Here is a 20,732-nt window from a genome sequence, read left to right on the forward strand (position 1 = left end):
AGCTTGTAGAAACCCATTAAACAATGACATCCTGTTCCATAAGTATGAATCCTACTTTATTAGTTTGTGGTTGTTTTGTCAACATACTGACCATCTTTCATTGCACAGATTTCCCCGGGAAGAAGAGCATCCTCACCAGTGGATAGCCAACATTGGGAACGCTGAAGGATGGAGTCCATCAGAAGCCTCAGTCTTATGCTCTGTTCATTTCACCCCACAGTGGTTTGATGGCACAGCTACACTCACATGTTATTCCCATTATTTTTCCTTCTGTGCAGCCTATGGTTGGATTTGTACTGTCCATTAACCTCATTTTATATACTATGTATCTCAATGGTAGCTATCTTTTGCCTTATCCTTTGTAGAGACTGTCATATATTGATGGATGGAGCCATTCTGAAAAGTATATATTTTAACCATCTATACAAAAATGGTTAAATTGGACACATGGCTGTAACTTTAACACAGAGGTCTGTAACTCAATAGTTTGAGTAATTTTTTTTTTTTTTACTAAAGTATCTCCAGTTATAAAATGGAATGTGTAAATGAAATATAAGAAAGCTGTCCGGCAGTGGGAAAAGTAATAACTGTTTACTGAACAATGGAATGATGGGACATGAATGAAATGTAAACAAAATATAGGTAAGCCTACATAATTTTATGTTTCTTATTGGGGAACTAGGTGTACACACATTTGGCAGTGGATTTATTACTTTATGTGAAGTTGGCTGCATTTCTACTGTATGGAACACACTAAACACTTGATCCTGTTTATGGTCTTGCTTAGAGTTTGAGTTTGACTTGTGATTTAGCTCCTTTGAGTGCTAAGCACACTGATTTTATAGTTATGTTCTTAAAAAACCTTTCTTTATTAATTACAGGTGGTTCTAAAAGACACTGGACATCTATCTGATGACCAAGGTATATCACTTACACAACCAGACACACCTAGAGGCGCCTGTGATTGTGAAAAATACCTTCAAGCAACGGAAGAATCCTAAAAATCTAAATTAATTGCCACCCAACTTCCAGTAAAGCAGTATCAGAAATCAGTCTGAGCAGTCACACAAGGCTATGGAATGGCAGAGAAAAGTAAGTTTTACAGTCTGCTATGAAGGCCTTGAAAAAGAGGTCAGTGTCTTCAACCATGGGAACAGCATCTTCTCAAAAGCCTACTGATGTTGTAAAGCCTGAAGTATCTTCAATTAATCAGTCATGATAGTGTGAATTAAGGTTTACACTGCTGTTTTTATCAATTACACCCTTATCAATTACAATTACACCCTTTAGAGCTTCAATTAACTGCATAATTAGTAAAAGTTTAGGATTTCCCGGATTCTTAAGTTACAAAGCTCCTTCTGCTGTTGTCTAAGAAAAAGTAAACTTTGATCATGAACATTACCTCTGCAGTGTAGCATTTTGGAATTTTGAGAATTAAAACAAAATTAATTCAATATGTGACAAAACTATACAAGGTACTATATAACTGATTCTTGAAATGGAGAATGTTTATTTTCAAAATTTCAGTTTAAACAAAGTGATTTTAATACACATCAATAAAAATCTATACACTTCATATGTATAAAACATACTGATTGGATTACTTTTATACAGATAGTACAGGTAGCAGTGGATTTTTTATTGAGTTATCCCACATCAGTTAAAGAATTGCAAAATACATTGTTCAAGTATAACTTCACACACACAAAATAAACTTTTATTACTAAAACTTTTTACTAAAATTTATGAAGATAAACAATGGCCACTTCAAGCTCACATATTTATGTAAAAAAAAAAAATTGTAGCACCCATAGGTGAAATTTGCAGTAAGAACACCCCAGAACTGTGCGTTAGTTACATTAAGTATCCTAACCTAAGGTTGTATGTGGTAATGTATTCCACACATGCTATTGCCCTGAGTTAATACCCTTGAATAAGGTATTACTGGGGATGGACTTTTAGATGAAGTATAACTGCTAAAATTGCAGGTATCTGTGCTCGTCATACATAACAGCACAAAAACATATAATTTATGTTAATAGTCTTGGTGTGTTTAAATATGGCATGCAGTTCTGACAGCAACAGATTCCAATGTTCCATAATCTATTATATAATATTTTCAGTCTAACCTGTACAATGTGTGGACACTTTATGCAAGAGGGATTTTGTACTGTTCATAAAAACATTTGTTCAATGTAACTGCTTTCAAGGACTTTAAAAGTATTCAAGTGCATTTCTGCATACATAATTTTTGAAAATGTAGTTTATTTTTAGAAAGTCTTTCATCTTTCTTTGCAGAGGAAAGCCTCTGCTGAAACAGGCAAATATCACATCAAAATGCATTACGTCCTTGAAATACTGTCTAGCTATCTTTAAGATGTCTAAGGAACGAAACAAACCGTGTCTATCCGTATTTCTCCTCATATTGAGGTACTACCATGAGGAATAATAAGTAGAACAAGAATCCAGTGAGAGTACAGACCGACTCACTTGCATAAAAATTAATATCCATATTACTGAAAGTACAATGGGGTCATACATGCAGTGTATGCAATACAATGCTGTATGTGGGGGGGTGTGGGCGTGTGTGTGCACATGCGTGCATATATGCACCTTCATAAATCACCTCAGCTGTAGAGTTTTGAAATTTAGAAAAATTTTAAAACCTAATTCGATATGCAATATAATTATACAAGTTACTGTATAACTTTCATTCTTTGAGGCCGACAGCCCTCAGATTGCTGAGTGGGTTCGGAGTGAGGAGCCGGTAAGAGTCGAGTCTCCAAATACGCTTGCGTAGGATGCCTTAAGAAACTGGACGTAGTTCTGCAGACTGCGATTGGTGCTGTCCGACTGCTCCAGGCGGTCCTTAACGTCCTGCAAACGTCTCTGATACGTCCTCTCCGCCTGGGACGGCAGACGCCGCAATTTGGTAAACACAGTGACAATTCACCAACAATGGACAGACCATCAAACCCACCCTAATTTAGAAACAATGCAGTAAGACAACAGCCTTTAAAAAGTGCCACTCAGCTAGTTGAATAGAGTAAGCATTGGCATCCAAAACTATGACAATATCAGTAATCAGAAAACGAGCTAGACAAAGCCAGCAAAGAAGTCCGACCCGGGAATTTGTCATGTCATTGTTTGTTTATAGAAATGGGATTTTTATTTCCTTACATTGATCTGCACAAAGTGCAGCTGGAACCTACACTGTATCATATGACATGACAACAGACCTGTTTGGTATGGTTTGGTATTGGTATGGTGTGTAACACAGCTATGCTCATAATGAAAGGTTCCCCAGTTCTTATGCTAAAAAGCTGGGCACTGCTTCTGTCTGTTTGGGGATGTGTAGTTGTGTGCACCGATGGATTATATTCACCTCGTCTTTGGCTCTGCGTGCTTGTTGGAGCTCGGAGGTGGTCCTACTTAGCTTAGTCTCTAGGTCCTGAACCTTGGACTGAGTGCTGCGCTCCTTGGATGCCGCACGTTCCCTGGTCTGGGACACCTGCCAAACAGCACATTACAACCTAATGACTGAGAAGTCTTTAAAAACACCAGAACATGCTTTAATGCTACAAGACTTGCCCCGTCTTACAGAATGAGCCATACATATGACTGTTATCTTGCATATGACTGTTATGAGGCAGCAGGACGAAAAGGAGAAGTCCTGTGTATCTTGTACAGACAGACCTGCCGTCTGGCGTCTTCCAGTGCCTCTTCTAACTGCCGGGTGAGCGCAGTGCATTCCCGAGACTTCTCTTCCAGACGCATCTGGTTGTGGAGAATGGTCTCCTCTCGTTTGGCAATGACCTGCAGTAGGTCTGCATTTTGTGCGTTGGCCTCCTCTAGCTTTCTGTTCACAACAGTGAAAATGGAGTCAAAAAAACCCCAAAAAACCAAAAACCAAAAAACAAACAAACAAAAAAAACACAGCTTAGAAAGCAGATGTGACACTGCAACTCCATTTTGAGGGAATTCTAATAGAATTCTAAACTGGGCACACTGGGCCCAGTCCACTCACTTCATTTCTCCTCACTAAATAAGGTTTCCACAAACTTGAAAGGATCCCCAACACACTCCTTTTTCCTCCTTCACCTCAAGCCCTCTGCCCTCCCCAGCACTGCCAGTTTACCCCAGTGCTTTCTGCAGTGCATCAATTCCCCCTTTCCTCCTCTACTCACCTCCACTGCTTTCTAAGTGACCTTAACCCCTGAATGAGTCTGTATCTACTTTCACTTCGTTATGTTGTTTCTTTTCCTGCAAAATCTTGCCATTCCATATTCATAAAATGATTTTACCTAAGCTAAAACAGTTTCATTAACTGTTTCACTCCTGCCCTTTCACCTTCCTGTACATCTGTGCTGGAATCTTCCTCCTCCATAGCAGAGGTGAACTGCGGTAACCTGCCTCTGGACTTTGGCCGACTGAAGCTTACAATTCCATAGAAAGCACTGTTCAACGCTTCAGTGCGGGGTCCCTGTACTCCCCCAGCCAAGCACCACTTTTCTCGTTCCTCAGTCCTTTCACAGACATCAACTTGTTCCATCCACACAGACTGTTAGGACCCTGTCTAGGCAGTAACGTGCAAGAGTGGTAATAAAGAATAATAGAGTGCAAACCAGACAAACAGGTTGATGGAAAAGTTCCAAGTGTATTCACAAGGTTTGGTGTTCAGACACAAGAATATACAAGAAACTGGTGCAATAGATTCAGGAGTGGCCCAGGACAACACAACAAAACCAAACCACACTAGTAACAAACGCCAACTGACTAAGTTAACAAAAAGAATCATACATGGACTACACTGACTATACTGGTACAAAGGAGAGAAATCAACACCCAAACAAAATGGCTGCCACCCCCTACCACCAGTGTGTAACTACTATATCCACACACAGGACAATATTTACACGATACAAGAGACATACAGTAACCAACAACCAAACCAATAAGGGACAAAGCAAACCGTAAATTAATGAATACAAACTCATGCACAAAAATCTGAGCAATTATAATAGCAAAAAAGCAGAAACAAGTCAAAACATCTGCAGCAGCAACCTCTGACATTTACGGCATTCAGCAGACGCTTTTATCCAAAGCGACTTACAATTACGACTGAGCGCAACTAGAGCAATTGGGGGTTAAGGGCCTTGCTCAGGCACCCAACAGTGACAAGGGTGGGACTTGAACTAGCAACCTTCCAAGTACAAGCCAAGGACCCTAACCCACTGAGCTACCACTGCCTGAGCTACCACTACGGATCAGGGTTGTCCCCCTGTGAGCGTGTCTCTCTTCCCTGTGTTCCAGGTTTTATCTCTGACTCGCCAGTGTTGACAAACACACCTGCAATCTCTCTCCTTCTGCTACCGCCCTAGCTGTATCCATGTTCATCTCCCTTTTCATGGTCAAAGCTGTAGTAAAGTATCCATGTCATCCATAAAGAAACATATTTAACAATGGTGAACTTCTTTCATTTGCTTGCTGTTGTATGCTGTATGGTCTGCCACACAAAACACAGGGTCTTACCTGTCGAGCGCCTCCACCTTGTGCTGGAGCAGCTTGTTCTCTTCTAGTAGAATCATGTTTTTGTGCTGAGTCATCTCCATCTCTGCACCCTGCTGCTCCACCTGCCCAACAAACTCTGATTGGACCTCTGATTTTGCACTTTGTGAAGATAACCCCTGCTCCCCACACCCCGACACACGGACGCACCTTTAAGCGCAGGTCTGTGAGGGTAGCCGAGAGCTCCACACTCTTCCTATCTTGTATGCGCTCCTTGTCCTGTGCATCTTGAAGCTGGAGCTCAGCACGTCTCAGGGCATCGGGCAGAGACTCCAGCTCGGTCAGCCGGCCCAGCAGCTGCATCCTCACCTTCTCCACCTCCTGGTCCAATTGCTCCCTCATGACCCGCGCCTCCCGCTCCGCCTGCTGCACCCGCGAGCTGTACTCGTCTGCCTCGGCTCGTGTCTTCTGCACCTGGACTCACGCAAGCGCACTTTCTTTACATACGTCTATACTGAGCTAAAAAAAAGAAAAATCTGTTGAGTCATTTAGCTCACGAATAAGCTCATCTGATGTGTGTGTGAGAATGTGTGTGCAAGTCTGCAGTAACTCTGTGAGCACACCTGGGTCTTGTAGCTGTCCACGAGACTCTCGTACTGCTTTACTGAGGCTTTGACTTGCTCCACCTCGGACCGAGATAAGGACAGCTTCTCCTCCAGCGCTGACAGAGTAGCCTGTAGAAACACCGCCTTAAATCCGTGCGCAAGGACTTACACCAACCAGATCTCACACACATCAGGCCAACTATAACTATAACGGCTGGGCCAACTGCCTGAAGCAAACCGAAGTTTGAACCATGCGGTCACCAGGGCCTCTGAACAAAGCTGGGTTTTAGTCTAGGATGAGGCTAGGCCTGCGTAGGGTGTCAAAGGCCCACCTTCAGGCTTTGGTTCTCCAGCCGAACTGTAGTGCTCTCTGTGGTGACGCTGTGTAGGCGGTCCACCAGTCCATCCCGCTCTGCACGCGCTTTCTCCTCCTGCGTGTGCAGCTGCTCCGTCAGGTCTGTGACTCGGCTGAAGGAACATTATGGTGGGCTTTAAAAGACCTCTGCAGTTTGTGGGCTGCTTATTGGGACAGGCCAGGTTGAATATACGAAGCTCTGTGTAGGATTATGGTGTTTTAGGGGGGGGAACGTCTTATTCTCTACCGTTTGAAGTGCTAAGGGAGGGAACGCTCTCAATGCTCACTTGTTGAGGAGGGTGATCTCCAACTCCAGCTGTCCCTTGTCCTTCAGCTCTTTAGCGTGCCGACTGCTCCAGTTCTCTGCAGCTGCAACAGCATCTGCCAGCTGAGCCTCCTACAGGTCAGGTTTGAGGGAAAGAGGTAAGCTTCAGGGTTCCATCTGCTCTCATTTAGATTTCTGCACATACTGTAGCACATATGCCACATTCTAATATATTCACAGTCATTTGCATATATCCTAGAAAAAAAACTAAACAAAATAATTGAACCTAGATGATCTTGGAAGCCTCAAACACGGGCCCTGCATAGACATGGGCGCTGCATATCTCGGAGAAAGGTCCTTACTTTGGGATATCCCTCTGAACTAATCAGCACGCTCACCATCTCTGTCAGCTGAGCACTGAGCTGTCCCGCTGTGCCTTCGCTGCGCTCTGCCCGGTGTTTCTGGGCCCGAGTAGCCTTCTTCAGGGCCTCCTTATCCACCTCCACCCGCTTCTTCAACTCCCGCAGCTGTTCCTGCGCATGCTCCAGCTCCCCCTGCTGCTGACTGGCTGCTCGTTCCAGGTTCTAGACCAATCATTGAGAATACAGTGGTACCATTAATATGAGATTGTGATATCCACTATATGATTTTAGGGCTGAATTTGGGAAAAGTATGTTTTGAAAGATTTTTATATAAAAAATGAGGACCTTCATTGAATACTTCAAACAAAAAAAAAAACAGCAGCACATGCTGAGTTTGTTACCCTAATCTGGACCGTAAGGCGGTTGTTTTCAGCTTCCTTGCTGCGTAATTGGCCCTGAAGATGAGCTCTGGTTGACTCTAGCACTTTGGATAGTTCACTTGTGGTCCTTCCATTTTCCTGCCACAGCAATTGGGTTGCATGTAATAATAAGCAAAACTGGATTACATTGGTATCTGTAAATGTACTGAGATTTACATCTGCTCAGATTACCTTTTCATTCTCTAAAAGGGAGGAGAGTTGATTGACTTCTTTCTCTTTGTCTTGAAGCTTCATCTGAAGACGCTATAGGAGACAGATGTTCTTTGTGTTATGCCTGGGCAGAGCTAGATATTTGGATGTACTAACAAGTTCAGAGACATACTGTGTAATGAGGAGAAAATGCAGAGACAGACCGAATTCTCTGCCTCAACATCAGTAAGCCTTTTCAGAAGAGAATCTTTCTGCTCCAACAACTGAAGTGAGTCCATCTATCAAATAAAGAGTAATGGAAGCATCTTAATGACTGCGGCAAAGTGCAAGTTCACCCCTGCTCCAAAGTGCCCACTGCTGGAATAAAATTAGTACCTCACGGCTATGCTGCTCCCTTAAAAGGCGCCGAAGTGTTCGGTTAGTTCTCTCAAAAGTCTCCAGCTTCTGCAGCAGGAGATCCTTCTGCCGGGCAAGCAATGATGAATCCGACCCAGATATCCGTTTCTCCTGGAAATGCACAAAGGATTTATACTGCACAGCATCCATTTTTAATTATTCCATAGATGCAACTCAATTAAATATTTTTCTATTAAAATATGAGCAAAACATTAAAATGCATAATTTTGATGAGCCATTTGGGTAGCCATGAAGAGTCAATAATATGCAATACAATCAAAATATGAACAGTATACAGTATCTTTAGAATTATTTTTTATAAGCATATATGAAATTTTGTAGTTACAAAAAAAAAAATTTGCAAAAAGACCTTTTCCATGAAAACAGCAAGAAAATGTAACAAGTGTCAACAAGTCTGTGCTGATAAAGAGGACGAACTGAAAGGCTCACACTCACAGTCCTGGACATCCTGCTGACTGTGTCACGCAGGGCTGACACCTGCTGAGCGGCTGCTGTGCCGTCCAGCTCTGCCTCCAGCAGCTTCCTCAGAAGCACGTCCTTCTCCTGCTGCAGGGTCTCCCTCTCCAGCCTGACCGTGCCCACGTGGAGACATGGGGCAAGAGCATGTGATGTTCTCATTCAGCGTCCACCACTACAACAGTTCAATAGTACCTTGCAGTCAACTCTGAAGACTCCCTAGGGAGAGAGGATTAAGGTTGCCTACCCAGCTATGCCTGAGCTCCATACCTGCCCAGGTCATTTTCCTCCAGCATTTTCTCCATTGACTCCCGGAGGAGGGTGTTCTCCCGCTCTGTGATCTCCAGCTCTTTGGCAACCTCGGCTAGCTCCTCCTCCTGTTCAGCAATGACGCGCTGGGAGGCGCTCAGCCGCTCACACTGACGTTCCAGTAGCTGTTCCTTTTTGCAGAGTGCCACCTGCAAACACGGTCCATACACCGAAGCAAATGTTTAGCCTTCTTTCTCCAAGAAGAACCACTTCTATTTTTTTCAGTACTTGTCAGGTACTGGAATTTGTTAACTGTCCTTAACACTGACATGTTACTGATGCCTACTGAATAGATGCATAAGGCACGGGACAAGAACACAACACCACAATTCACAGGATGTACAATGTAACATTAGAGATAAACATTAGATTTTCTTGAGCGGTCAAGAGAGGCGCATTTGTTTCTGTGCTTTCCTTTTGATAGGAATGTTGTCATCCCAGATGAGAGTGTTGGAGATGGTAGAGCCTAGGAACTTGCAGGATTCCAAAACATTGATCTTCTCGATTAGTAACAGCAAAGTTGCTTCCTTAAGCATATTATCATCATAATCATCATCTCCCCCATTTTAGTTAAGGCCCAAGTCTACTACTACTTACATTTGGTTCTTGCTCTCATCACTGTTTGTGATTACACCTATAAACATGGTGTCATCTGTAAACTTAAGTAGTTTAAACGAGATGTCACTAGAAGTGTAATCATTGGTGTACAGATAGTGGAGGAGAGGTGAGAGCATGCAGCCTTGTGGTGTGCTGGTGCAGACAGACTCACAGGCTGACAAACTGAGGCCCACTTGAGCATACTGGTTTATGAGGATGTTGTGGATCCATTGGCAGATGGAATAATTGAGATTCACCTGGGAAAGATTCTTCAGTAATAAATCTGGAATTACTGTGTTGAATACTGAGCAAAATGGCTTTAATATAGGGTGTGACCTCTCCCATCAGTTATACAGCCAACAACATCCCTTAAGTTATTAACTGAGCTTAAAGCTAACAAAAATGAGATTAAATGCTGGGGCAAACTTGCACCACCTCGTAGTCAATACATGCAAGTTCAATTAGCCTGTTTCAGCCAGACCGGTCATGGGACAAATAAATGCACCTATGATGAGAATTCCTGCATTAATGTATTTAAATTACTATTATAAAGTGTTTTTAAGATAATCTACTCTCAATTTAACAATAGAATATTTAATGCATTTGCTATTCAATACATTGAGAATAGCACAGCTAGTCAACTTGCCTCATTCTTCAGTGAGCTGACCTCCGTCATCAAGCTGTCAATCTTCTTCTCATACTGATTGATGCGGCCATGCAGTGCCACCTCATCATCAGTGGAGAGGTCTTCCACACGGAGAGCTGACTGACAGGGCTCTGGCTCCAGCAGTGGGGTGATCTCCAAGCAATGAGTGGGCCCCTGCAACATTTAATACAGCCTGAGATTAATAAAGCCATTTTTGCACCAAAGTCTTAAAAAATAATGATCTACATAGTTGTCATCAGTCTTGAATAAAATATAAACTAATCAACCAGACAGACTGTTGTTTTTGCTTTGGCTGACCTCCCACTTATACGAAGCCTCTCGTGTCGAGACCTTCCCAGGAGGAATCCATGGTACCCTTGTCTTGACTCTAGCAGTGGGACGTAAGCCACCTTTTGCTTTTGCCTGTGAATTGAAGAGCAAATTACTTGTGCTGATTCTCCTGTAACATTTCAAGTAATTTAAAATCAGCCTGATTACGCATAGATTTGCTGTCTACAGCACTATGAAAGAAATCCATCATTTTTTCCCCCTACAAACATATTTGTCAACAAACTAAGGGCATTAAGGATATACTTAAACTGGGCAGAATATCTGACCTGGGCTGTCTTTGTGGGACTGTTCTTCATACCCTTCTTCACATGCACATGCACAGGCGTACTGTCGTTGACGTGCACGTGTACTGGTGGGGAAGAGGAACTAGCTCTCATTGCGTTTTTCTGGGGGGAAAAAAAATGCAGTCGTGTTCATAACACTCATATACTGCTTCAGATTACAAGAAAAGGCATGAGACCACATGAAAACACTGACAACCAGCGTAATACCTTACAACATAATAGATCGGCCTCTCACTATATGCTAAATATGGTTGAAATATCAATTTACATTCTCTTTGAGATCGTGTTTCAGAACACTAACTAACGTTATCTAAAGTCTTATGAGGTCGCTAATATGAATAGACTCGGATCCTAGGGTAGTACCATGATCATTTACGCTGTAGATATAGACCGTAGCTTCTTGCTGCAACGTTACTCTCCATGATCTAACTAACCCACTAGCTATCTAACTGACTAGTGCCTCAGCTGACTGCAGAAGCGTTAGCTACATCAGCAATGGTGCAAAACCAGGCTAAACGAAGTTACGACAGCATAGGAAGGTACGAAACGAAAATCCACTGGAGCTAGTAAGATAGACAGCTATCTACATACATCAGTAGTAAATAGCCCAGCTAGGTTATGTTAGTAACGTTAGTTAACGTTAGATAGATATGCAAGATGGGTTAACTAACCGACATAGCTAATTGGTTTTTAGCTAGTAAGAAATGAACTGGTTAGTTGATATTCTTCGTGAGCGAGCAAATGGAAAACATCACGGGAACACTTTCTTACCATTCAAAAAGGCAAAACCCAAATCAAAATTCGAAATGTCTAGCTAATATGTTTAACGACAACCTTGATTTGCAAGATATATATCTTAGCTAGCTAATTCTTTCCCTTATCATCCCAAAATCCTGGAAAGCCTTTCTTCCGCCAGGCACACTCTGTCTTCCGATTGGCTATTTCAAAAGGTTCTAAGATCTGAACTGACTTGTTATTGGTCGAAGTCACTTTGGCTCGCGTTAGGCTCCGATTTACGTTTGCAATAGTAACGGTGTCCATAGAAACCAAGACTAACGGAGCCAAGTAAGCTAGTTACAGGTTGGCAAGGACACTGGCAGCGTGTTACTCTATCTGGGATCTTGTTGTATTTGACTTGGGTAATTTGACAAATCAAATAGCAGGATACATGAAATTCTATATGCTAACAGTCATGCTCTCTGATTTCGTAAAAAAAAAAAAAACCCACCTCTGTTGATTCTGACCTGTAGGATATCCAAAAACTGCATTTTTATATACAGTCTATGGTATAACACGTAGCTGCATAGCACAAAAATAGGCATACTGCAAATTTCCCTCTATTTCCCTGAAAATACTTTATTATTCATTACCATACCAAAGAAATGTTACACCAGCAAAGCACAACGAAAACATGGTGCTTTGGCTTACAGTTAAGCCCATCTGAAACAAACAGGCTATATTTATTCATATTATGTTTACTATAATCATGCTAGGATAATAATAGTGCTAAATTATGAGGGCTCATCCAGAACAGCAGGGAAGGTCTGTTCTAAATTTAGACCCGATCCATTGTAGACATACCACATACAAATAATAAACCTTCTGTAATTTTCTACTTAAAAAGCTTTTCTTTGGTCTCCTTGCAAAATTCTTTTATGATTGTAAGTGGAAACTGCTTGTTTCTAAAGGCCAAGCTCGTTTTTTGCTTGTTTTTCTCTTTTCCTTTTCGCTTTACCTCTGCTGATCTTCTTTGCTCGTTCTGCCATATGGTCACACAGCAAGCAAGTGTTTGCAGGGAGGGAGGGAGAGAGAGAGAGAGAGAGACAGAGAGAGATGTATATACACATCTCCAGTGTGTGTATATTGTGTTTGTGTGTAGATTTTTTTCTACCGCAGTCTCCAAATAAACACACCAAATGTAGCCAATAAATTAATCTCCAGAGCCACCCTGCCTCTCTCTCTCTCTCTCTCTCTGTCTGTTTCCTGTCCTCTCCCGTTCCATACCTGGCTGCCCTTTGAGGTGAAAACCAGTCATGCCTTGTTTTAGCTGTAGTAGCTGCCTCTCTGTTCTCCCCATTGAGGAGATGGCAGGTTAAAAGGGAGGCCTCACACTGGAGTAAGAGGCCCAGAAGAGGAAGGGACACATCTCAGGTATGCAATAATAATACCTAGCTGCTCTTTTATGATTAGACTAGAGGAAAAAATGACAGGCTTCATCTAATTTAAATCATTTGTGTGCAGACATAGAGGACAAGTTTATACTATTGGGAGGTATAATAATAATATTAACATTCAGAATTAGTGCTTTCTTAGCATGGATATTTCATCAACGTTTATTTTTTGCTTTCAATATTTTGGGCTCTGTTAGATGAAATTATATTATCTGTACACTAGTACACACAGAGAACTCAATTTTGAGATGTTATGTGCAGCTCATGTTACATGTATCCCTCCTCCAAGAAGTGTTGTGGCAGGGGTAGTTCAGTGGTCAAGGTACTTGACTTGTACTGGGACAGTTGCTGGTTCAAGCCCCGCCACTGCCAAGTGGGTACTATTGGGCCCCTGAGCAAGGCTCTTGAGCTATACTCAGTCATAATGCATTTGGATAAAAGCATCTGTTAAATGTAACATAAGAATAGTACAGTGGTGCATTTTAAGCCTAAACATTGCTGTATTTATTTTGGGATGGTAGCCTGAGGTGATGGACTCATCACCTCATGCGGATTTGTGTTTCTATGTGTTTTTTTTAATGAATATGTAGGTCACATACATGGTGGACAACCTCAGTTCAAGTATTTAGTGTGGCCCTCTGTCTCTCTATGAATTAGTATTCATTTAGTATTCTTTGAACTTTATCCTTTTTAAAAACTTTTTTTTTTTTTTTTTTTTTTTACAGTAGCTTAGCCATAGCTGAAAGAACCAAAAAACGTGAGAAAAGAGTCGTCCCACAGGAACAAAAAGAAACAAGCTAAACAGAAATTGGCTTAGAAATGTGTGTTACAATGGCAAGAATTCACAAAGAGATAAACAGTCTAGAAATTATAGACAATATGATGTGTGAAATGAGGAACAGATGACATGAGGTGATGCTGCTAGTTAGAAGGCCAGCGAGGATGAGTGGTGACAGACATTTCTTGGGAGGATTTGACAAATATGTTCAAAAATGTTCCTTTCTGTTCAAGGCAAATTATGCAATCAGAGCCACTATCCACTATGTAAATCTGCAGAGAAAAATCCATGGGGATGGCTATGAATAGTAACAAATCACACATATCTCCCTTGGCTATGGACAACTGTCCTGATTTCTGCTGCCAGTCTCATTCCAATGAGTAATATGAGAGATCAGTGCATTGTATTACTGGCAGTAGGCTTTGTAGTGAGAATGCTATCGTCTGTGCTGAGCTCATATACTGCCGGCCATGTTTCCTCAGGCCTCAGGTAATCCAGTGTTTATTGTTTATTGTTGGAAAACACACACATCAGTAATTGTAAGCCATTTTCTGCCTGCCACTGTCTAGACACTACTCTCCATGGTTCATTGGTGGCTACACAAATCCAGCATGGGTTGACAGGATCCCACGCGGTATCTGACAGCACACTGAAAGATCTACAATGAGTTGACTTTGGAATTTGAAGTGAGTTGCCAGCTTGATTGAAGTTTGTTAAGATTTTATAGTGCATATGGATGTTTTGAAGAATGTATATGTGATGTGATGTGTGCGCGTCTAAGTGTATATGTGTGTGAACTGAGAAAGATGCGGGGTCAGAAGCCTGATGTTGAGGAGCTGCTTAGGCAGTCTCAGACAGAGCTGCTGTGGATCCAAAGGCAGCTGTCAATCATCGCAGCACGGAATGCCAGTCACATCCGGGCCAGAGAGAAGGTGAGTCACCCACACTGAGCCGGTCTCAGTTACACAGATATTTTCATGTTCATTGAATATTTTAATACAGTTTTCAGTCTTGATGTTATTGCCTTTAAAAAAGCAGTATTACTTTTCTGAGAGGTATATTATGCTGCAATTTCTCCTTGTGATTTATACACATTAGATCTATGGAAACAAGGTCTTTAAATGGGAAGTATTTTGTAGGGAAAAGTGATGTCAGCATATGAAGACAAGGGATTTATGTTCACGTAACATTTTAAAATTTCATGCATGGCAGAATCTCACAAGGTTACAGTGGGGGACTATCAACTGTGAAGCAATAGAGACTTTGGGCAATAGGTGGCACCAATTTACTGGTTAACATTCTGCTCAGCACCCGGAGCCAGGACCTACCAATCAAAGTACAACAACCCAAGGATGAGTCACTGTGCTGACCAATGAAAGGTGTGGTTCTGTCATGTGACGAAAGATGACGCACACAGGCAGCAGGTGTGGTTGCAGTACACCTTATTGTAGACAGTTCTCCCCTGGGACACACTGATGTATAAGCAGAGGAGTGCCCCATTGGAAGAGTAGGGATGGCAAAAGTATGTGTGTGTGATGGTGGTGGGGTGTTACTACAGGAACTGGTAGGGTTGCCAGGCAACAGAAAAAAAGGAGATTGTAACGTTCCCTGCAGAATCTTTTTTTTTTTTTCCCCAGCACAAAGTGCCACTACAGGCCCAGCCGTACCTGCTGCTCTGCCTAGGTAATCCCTTTTAATACCACCATGGGCAAGCAGATCTCTGATGTGCTGTGTGATAAACAGTAGGAGTGCTGGGAGGCTCAGTGGCCTGGCTGAGTGCAGCTGGACTGGAGCACAGCCCCTATGTTTTGGTACCCCTCTAGATTTCCAACACTACTCAAAAGAAAACAATCACGTGGATGACATCATGCAAGCCATCCGATTTTAACATTCGATGAAAGACATGGTCTAAGGGAAGGGAAGCAGGGATAAGAACAGGAGAAAGTTAAAGGGAAATACAATGAGACATGTTCCATATGAACTGAAAGAATCAGTAGCAGGACAGCTGACACATAGGCTCTATGGTGCTGAAAAGGGTCATTTATGGATGATCAGTTAAATGAGTGCCTGAACAGCACACTCCAGTGTTTGTCATCAGGGAGTGTGTGTATGAGCAGGGCGAGAAATTGGGAAGTGGGTTGCATCAAGTGTGAGGCAGCCAGGAAGAAACAGTGAGCATGCGCAAGTGTCAGCAGGGTGTGCGTGTGTCTGTGTGTGTGTGTGTGTGTGTGTGTGTGTGTGTGAGAGAGAGAGAGAGAACTGGAGAGAGTGAGCGAGAGAGAGTGAGTAATTCCATGCTTCAGTTCTCTCACAGAGCCTAGAGACTCTCACACTGCTGCTGACTATTCTACAGCTGTAAGACTGAAGGCTGCTTGCAGCAGTGGGCTGGGTGTGCACGCGCGCCCTCACACACACACACACACACACACACACACACACACACACACACACACACACACCCCACAGACATATCGTCATTGACTCAGACCCTGCCACTCTTGGCAGCTGGTGATATGATGGTGTGAGAGGATAAAAGACGGATAAAGGGGAAACCGCTGACTCTCAGGTACTGTAGAACACCCCCCCCCCCGCCACGCACACACGCACGCACGCGCGAGCCTGCGTACGCCGAGTATGCTCTTAACACGTTTGAAATGCGGAGGCAGTGAGCATGTGCTTGAACGAGGTGTGCTTGCTAGCTGTTGCTGTGCTAATGTGTGTGTGTGTGTGTGTGTGTGTGTGTGTGTGTGTGTGTGTGTGATGCTGCGTTCCAGCAATGACGTGTGTGCCCCTCCTTAGCTCCTTAGCAGAGGTGCACTGGTTCATAGTGGGCTCCAGGACAGTGTAGGGCTCCCTGACGGAGAGCTGCTTGCTGTGCACTAAGTGTCACAGGCTTCTGGCAGACTGAGTAGAATACCGCATCAATGCTTAGATCTTTTCTTTTCTGCATGTGTGGGTGAAGGAGCGACAGAACTGTTTGAGTGAGAGTACATGCGAGGACTTTTGGCCAATATTTTCAACTGGCCAAGGTCAACGCTCGGCTGTCTAGGTGCATTAATACATTCAGACGTTCAGTACATTGTGGGTGTATGTGTGTGTGTGGACTGAGGCCACGCTACCACTGTGTTTATACTGTATCACAGCTACTACTGTGTTTCTATTTACCAAAATTAGACTACAGTAAAGTTATCTGCAACAGGTTTTTTTTTTTCCCTCAAACACTGCGCTCTTTACTTAACGATTTTATTCCCGAACCATCGAAAGTTGAGGCGCATCGCATGACCGTTAAATAAGGCCTACCCTTCGCTTGCGTGGTTAACTTGCTCCTGGATGGTTGAAAAGAGCAGGGTTATGAAGCCTATAATTCATTGACTTTAAATATTGTTTAAATCCTAATTAATCTTGTTTTGTGTTTAATTAATTACCTATATTTTAAATTTGTTACTTCAGACAGTGGAATGGAACTAACAGTTTGATAAGTTTGTTATTTTTTTAAAAGTCCAGTTTACACACCTGTAATAAGCGATAGCCTATCTACTATCTTCCGGTGTTTCGTACACAAAGACACGTAAAAGTTATATATTTTGAGTTTTTCGCGACGTATCATGTTGTGGGTGTTAAAACACGTTAAACACCGTTGAAATGAACGGACGTCAACACAGTTCTCGCTTCATGCACCGTGCACACCTTTAGTCTATGATATTACAAGCAAGACGCAAATACCTTTTGTTAAGAGTAAAATAATTAAAGAAATTACGTTTTAATTAAACGTCCATGATAGGCTGGTGTGTTTATTTCTGCAACACGACGATTAACCTTAGAATAATTAATCATTGGAGCTGGTCTTGGTTTATGTGACGTGCAGCTCCAGTTTGGTTTGCCTTAATGGAATTAGGGTAGCATGGAGAGACCAGGTGTCGATATATCAAGCTTTTGTTCCTGAAGAAAGCTACACAGCATTATTCAAACATGATATGAATAGGCAGGGCAGAGCAGAGACAAATACATGCAGGATAAGCGTATTGAAGAAACACTGGTGGGACAATATGAGGAAGTTTGCATATATACATGTGCAAGAAAAGGATTACAGCAGGGAAGACCCTTCAGGGAGCGCACAGTGGTAGCAGTGATGATCTTGAGGGAGAGATGAGCACAACAGGGAAGGGAAAGGTGATTGGCAGGAGGCAACACCTGGCAGGTTTGCTGGACCACCAGGTTAAATATAGTGATTATAATGTAACAGTATTAACTCCCCCTTGTAAAAAAAATCTAAATTAAACAAACCATGTGTCAATGTTTTATATATTCCTGCAGACATTTTTTGTTCACAGGACGATATTGAGAACATTCTACGTGAAATCTTTAAAATAAATTTCTTGATAATTTGCACATATGCATTTCTAGACAAATGTTAATGTCAGGGTTTGTCAGTCTTGACTTGGCATTATATCATAATGCTTGTTGTGCACCCCCGCCCAGCACTTTGAAAATTTAATGCTGTCACCCCTGTTAATGTGTCGGTTGCCCTGGTGATTAGTTGACTCTTTGACTGATTAGCTCACACCTTAATGGATTTATGTGACTCTTTGAATTATTACTTGTTAGATGTATTAAGCTGCTTTAATGGCTACATGTTCCAACGACTCCATTGGCTGGGTCCCAGGCCTCTGTGCTAGTTGGTCGGCAGGGCAGGTTGACAGGCTGGGCTGTCTGCAGTGATGTCGCTTAGCAAGACTGCCAGCTGGAAAACTAGGAGAGTCACAGCCTTGTGAATGTTTGTAGTGTTGTGCAGCAGTGTGAGATTTGGATTATGCAAGATCCCTGGAAGATCAACAGACACAAATACACATGATGGAATGCCAATCTGTTGGTTATTCGGTCCCTGGAACCTGGGACTAGAAAAAGATTGGTCTCAATATGGAATATAAAAAATATGTTATTTCTAATTTATTAATCTGCAATCACTGATGAATTCTGTGGCCTTAAAGCTTCTGTAAGTGGCATATTTTAAGAACACTAGCTAAACATTAAATTATGCTAGCTGCCATTACAAAAAGAAAAAATATCTCCATGACAGTCCTGGGCTCAGTAATCAGCAAGTAAAAAATTCAGCATCTTCCATCTTAGCTGTATTAACCTATCCGTAAACTTCTCTACAAGGAGACTGGCATCCCTGCCTGTCAATATTTCACCCATGCATGCAGCACATAGAAGGGAAGGCTAAACTCTAACTGTGTGTGTCTTGGGAGAGACACGTTTTGGAGAAAGGTTAGGACCGTGGCCATATGACTGATGGGTGTGGACTCCGCCTGCGGTTGTGTTCAGAAGAAGTTAGTGAGAGCTGTAAAGCTGATTACAGCAGCTTTAAACTGGTCTTGATTTCTGTGTCATACAAGTGAGCGACATGCCATACACACAGAAAATATGCAATATATGTCTCATTTCTATTTCCTAGGGAAATAGAAATGAGCAATATAGTGCTTGTCTGAAATCATTTGCTGTGTATTTTGTGGGAAAGACCATTTTGAGCAGCATTTCATAATGAAAAAAAAAAAAGCATTTCATAATAAGAAAAAGCAGCATTTCATGACAGAAAATGAAATGCATGGGGGGGGGGGTATGAACTTGGCAAGCGAGTGTAGTGAGAGATGCTGTCCAAGCGGAGGTGAACAGGGTGCCTTGCTCTGTACTTAGGTCTTTTATTTAATATCCCCTATGCATGAAGAGCCTGGATATGCTTAAATAAAGCTCTTTAGTGTTAACAGCCACCTGGATTAGAATCAGAGTGCTGGATCCTTTCGCCGATCACCACTTTTTATAGCAGGGTCATTCCAGGGTGACCTTGGGCTTCTGTAAGAACATAATAACCTATGGGCAGCATGTTCAGTACTTACAGGTATAGTACGGGTGTTAATGGCGGCAGTCAGGCTGAATGGTGGTGGTGGGGGGGGGTGTTTAAGAACAAGTGCAGCAGAGAAGAGGCTAATAGAAGCGGCCAGCAGCCTTCTCCTGAGGCAGCTGTCCCTAGATGGTGAGCTCTGGGGCCCATACTATCCCTCTCTTTCTCACCACTCTACCACTGATCAACCATCTCTCGCACTCTGTCCACTGACACAGTGTCCAGGGCTTGTGCAGTGGCCAGACCCGAGCGCTAGTATTTAGTAGTTCAGCCGTTTCTTTTCTCACACAGATATGCCGCATGGCTACGTGTACTTCCTGTTCTGGTTAATGATAGCTTCGTCAAATCAGTTTTCGGGTAAAGGAAGCCGTGTTGTATTTTTGGACTGTCAAAACAATGGAAAACCAAAGAACAAGTAATGTCCATTTGTAAACCTTTATCTCACATATATCAAAATTCAGTTGATGAATTCAGATGATGTTTACAGGATTGAGTATGTTAAATTTATTATTTGCAATTAGGTAAAGCTGAAGGCACCATAGTAACTACAGATCAGATCTGCCCTGGATAGAGCAAGCTGGTCTGAATCATATGAGCTGGTTGAAACCCCTCGATATCTTTCGACAGGATATGCATTGTTTGTCACAGATTGTTCAGTTGTCTGGGAGGAAAAAGTCGAAAGCACGAGAACTTTCTCTCTGAACGTCTCCTGGCTGCATTTGACGCTACTGGGTAGTAGTCATGAATAAATGGTCAGTAATGGACATGGATGAAGATGGACTGGTTTGCCAGAACAAATCTCCTAAACAGAGCTCCGGTTTGATTACATCACTCCCACGCTGGTATTTCAGACAGTGCTGAAGTGTTGACGGACATCATAACACAGCAGCTTGAGACACTAGATATGACTCTACATGTATAATGTATTAATAATAGAATGCAGAATGCCCAAGCCAACATGTAAATTCTGATTTTACCTGATTGATGCTGTTCACAAAGGCCTCCAATGGGTCCATGCCTGTTGATCGTGCATCCTACGGGCAGATGTTCATTCAGTTTTTATTAATGTACTGCTATCTGATGTGCCGAGTGGTTGCGGAACACATTTCCCCTCCTCTTTCCTTTATCTTTTCCTGTAG

General features: G+C 42.4%; 2 protein-coding genes across 12 annotated transcripts in view; one reads left to right on the forward strand and one right to left on the reverse strand.

Moving 5' to 3' along the window:
* Positions 1–2,245: 2,245 nt before the first annotated feature.
* Positions 2,246–20,698, reverse strand: odf2a (outer dense fiber of sperm tails 2a). 2 transcript variants are annotated; one of them, XM_081719120.1, is made up of 19 exons: positions 20,571–20,698; positions 10,728–10,847; positions 10,429–10,533; positions 10,111–10,284; positions 8,829–9,016; positions 8,538–8,670; positions 8,061–8,192; positions 7,889–7,963; positions 7,707–7,778; positions 7,497–7,613; positions 7,132–7,317; positions 6,756–6,865; positions 6,446–6,581; positions 6,132–6,242; positions 5,719–5,982; positions 5,533–5,633; positions 3,697–3,859; positions 3,386–3,511; positions 2,246–2,907 (listed from the first exon to the last, which is right to left on the reverse strand). In XM_081719120.1, the coding sequence occupies exons 1-19, from the start codon at positions 20,607–20,609 to the stop codon at positions 2,734–2,736; spliced, it is 2,526 nt and encodes an 841-aa protein (XP_081575246.1). In that variant the 5' UTR covers positions 20,610–20,698; the 3' UTR covers positions 2,246–2,733. The 2 variants fall into 2 exon arrangements, with proteins under 2 accessions (XP_081575246.1, XP_026885224.2); XM_027029423.3 differs by lacking the exon at positions 20,571–20,698 and adding an exon at positions 11,517–11,699.
* The window catches only part of rimbp2a (RIMS binding protein 2a), a 45,455-nt gene continuing 37,487 nt past the window's right edge, over positions 12,765–20,732 (forward strand). For 9 of the 10 annotated variants that reach the window (XM_035527000.2, XM_081719114.1, XM_081719115.1 and 6 more), the window contains exons 1-3: positions 12,765–12,896; positions 14,264–14,380; positions 14,476–14,626. In XM_035527000.2, the coding sequence (XP_035382893.1) occupies positions 14,501–14,626 (126 nt within the window). In that variant the 5' untranslated portion in view covers positions 12,765–12,896; positions 14,264–14,380; positions 14,476–14,500. The remainder of the gene's footprint in view (positions 12,897–14,263; positions 14,381–14,475; positions 14,627–20,732) is intronic. The other variant, XM_081719113.1, reaches the window with a different exon arrangement.

This window comes from Electrophorus electricus, chromosome 8 (genome assembly GCF_041902795.1).
Source record: "Electrophorus electricus isolate QZ-2024a chromosome 8, ASM4190279v1, whole genome shotgun sequence".
NCBI lineage: Eukaryota > Metazoa > Chordata > Actinopteri > Gymnotiformes > Gymnotidae > Electrophorus > Electrophorus electricus.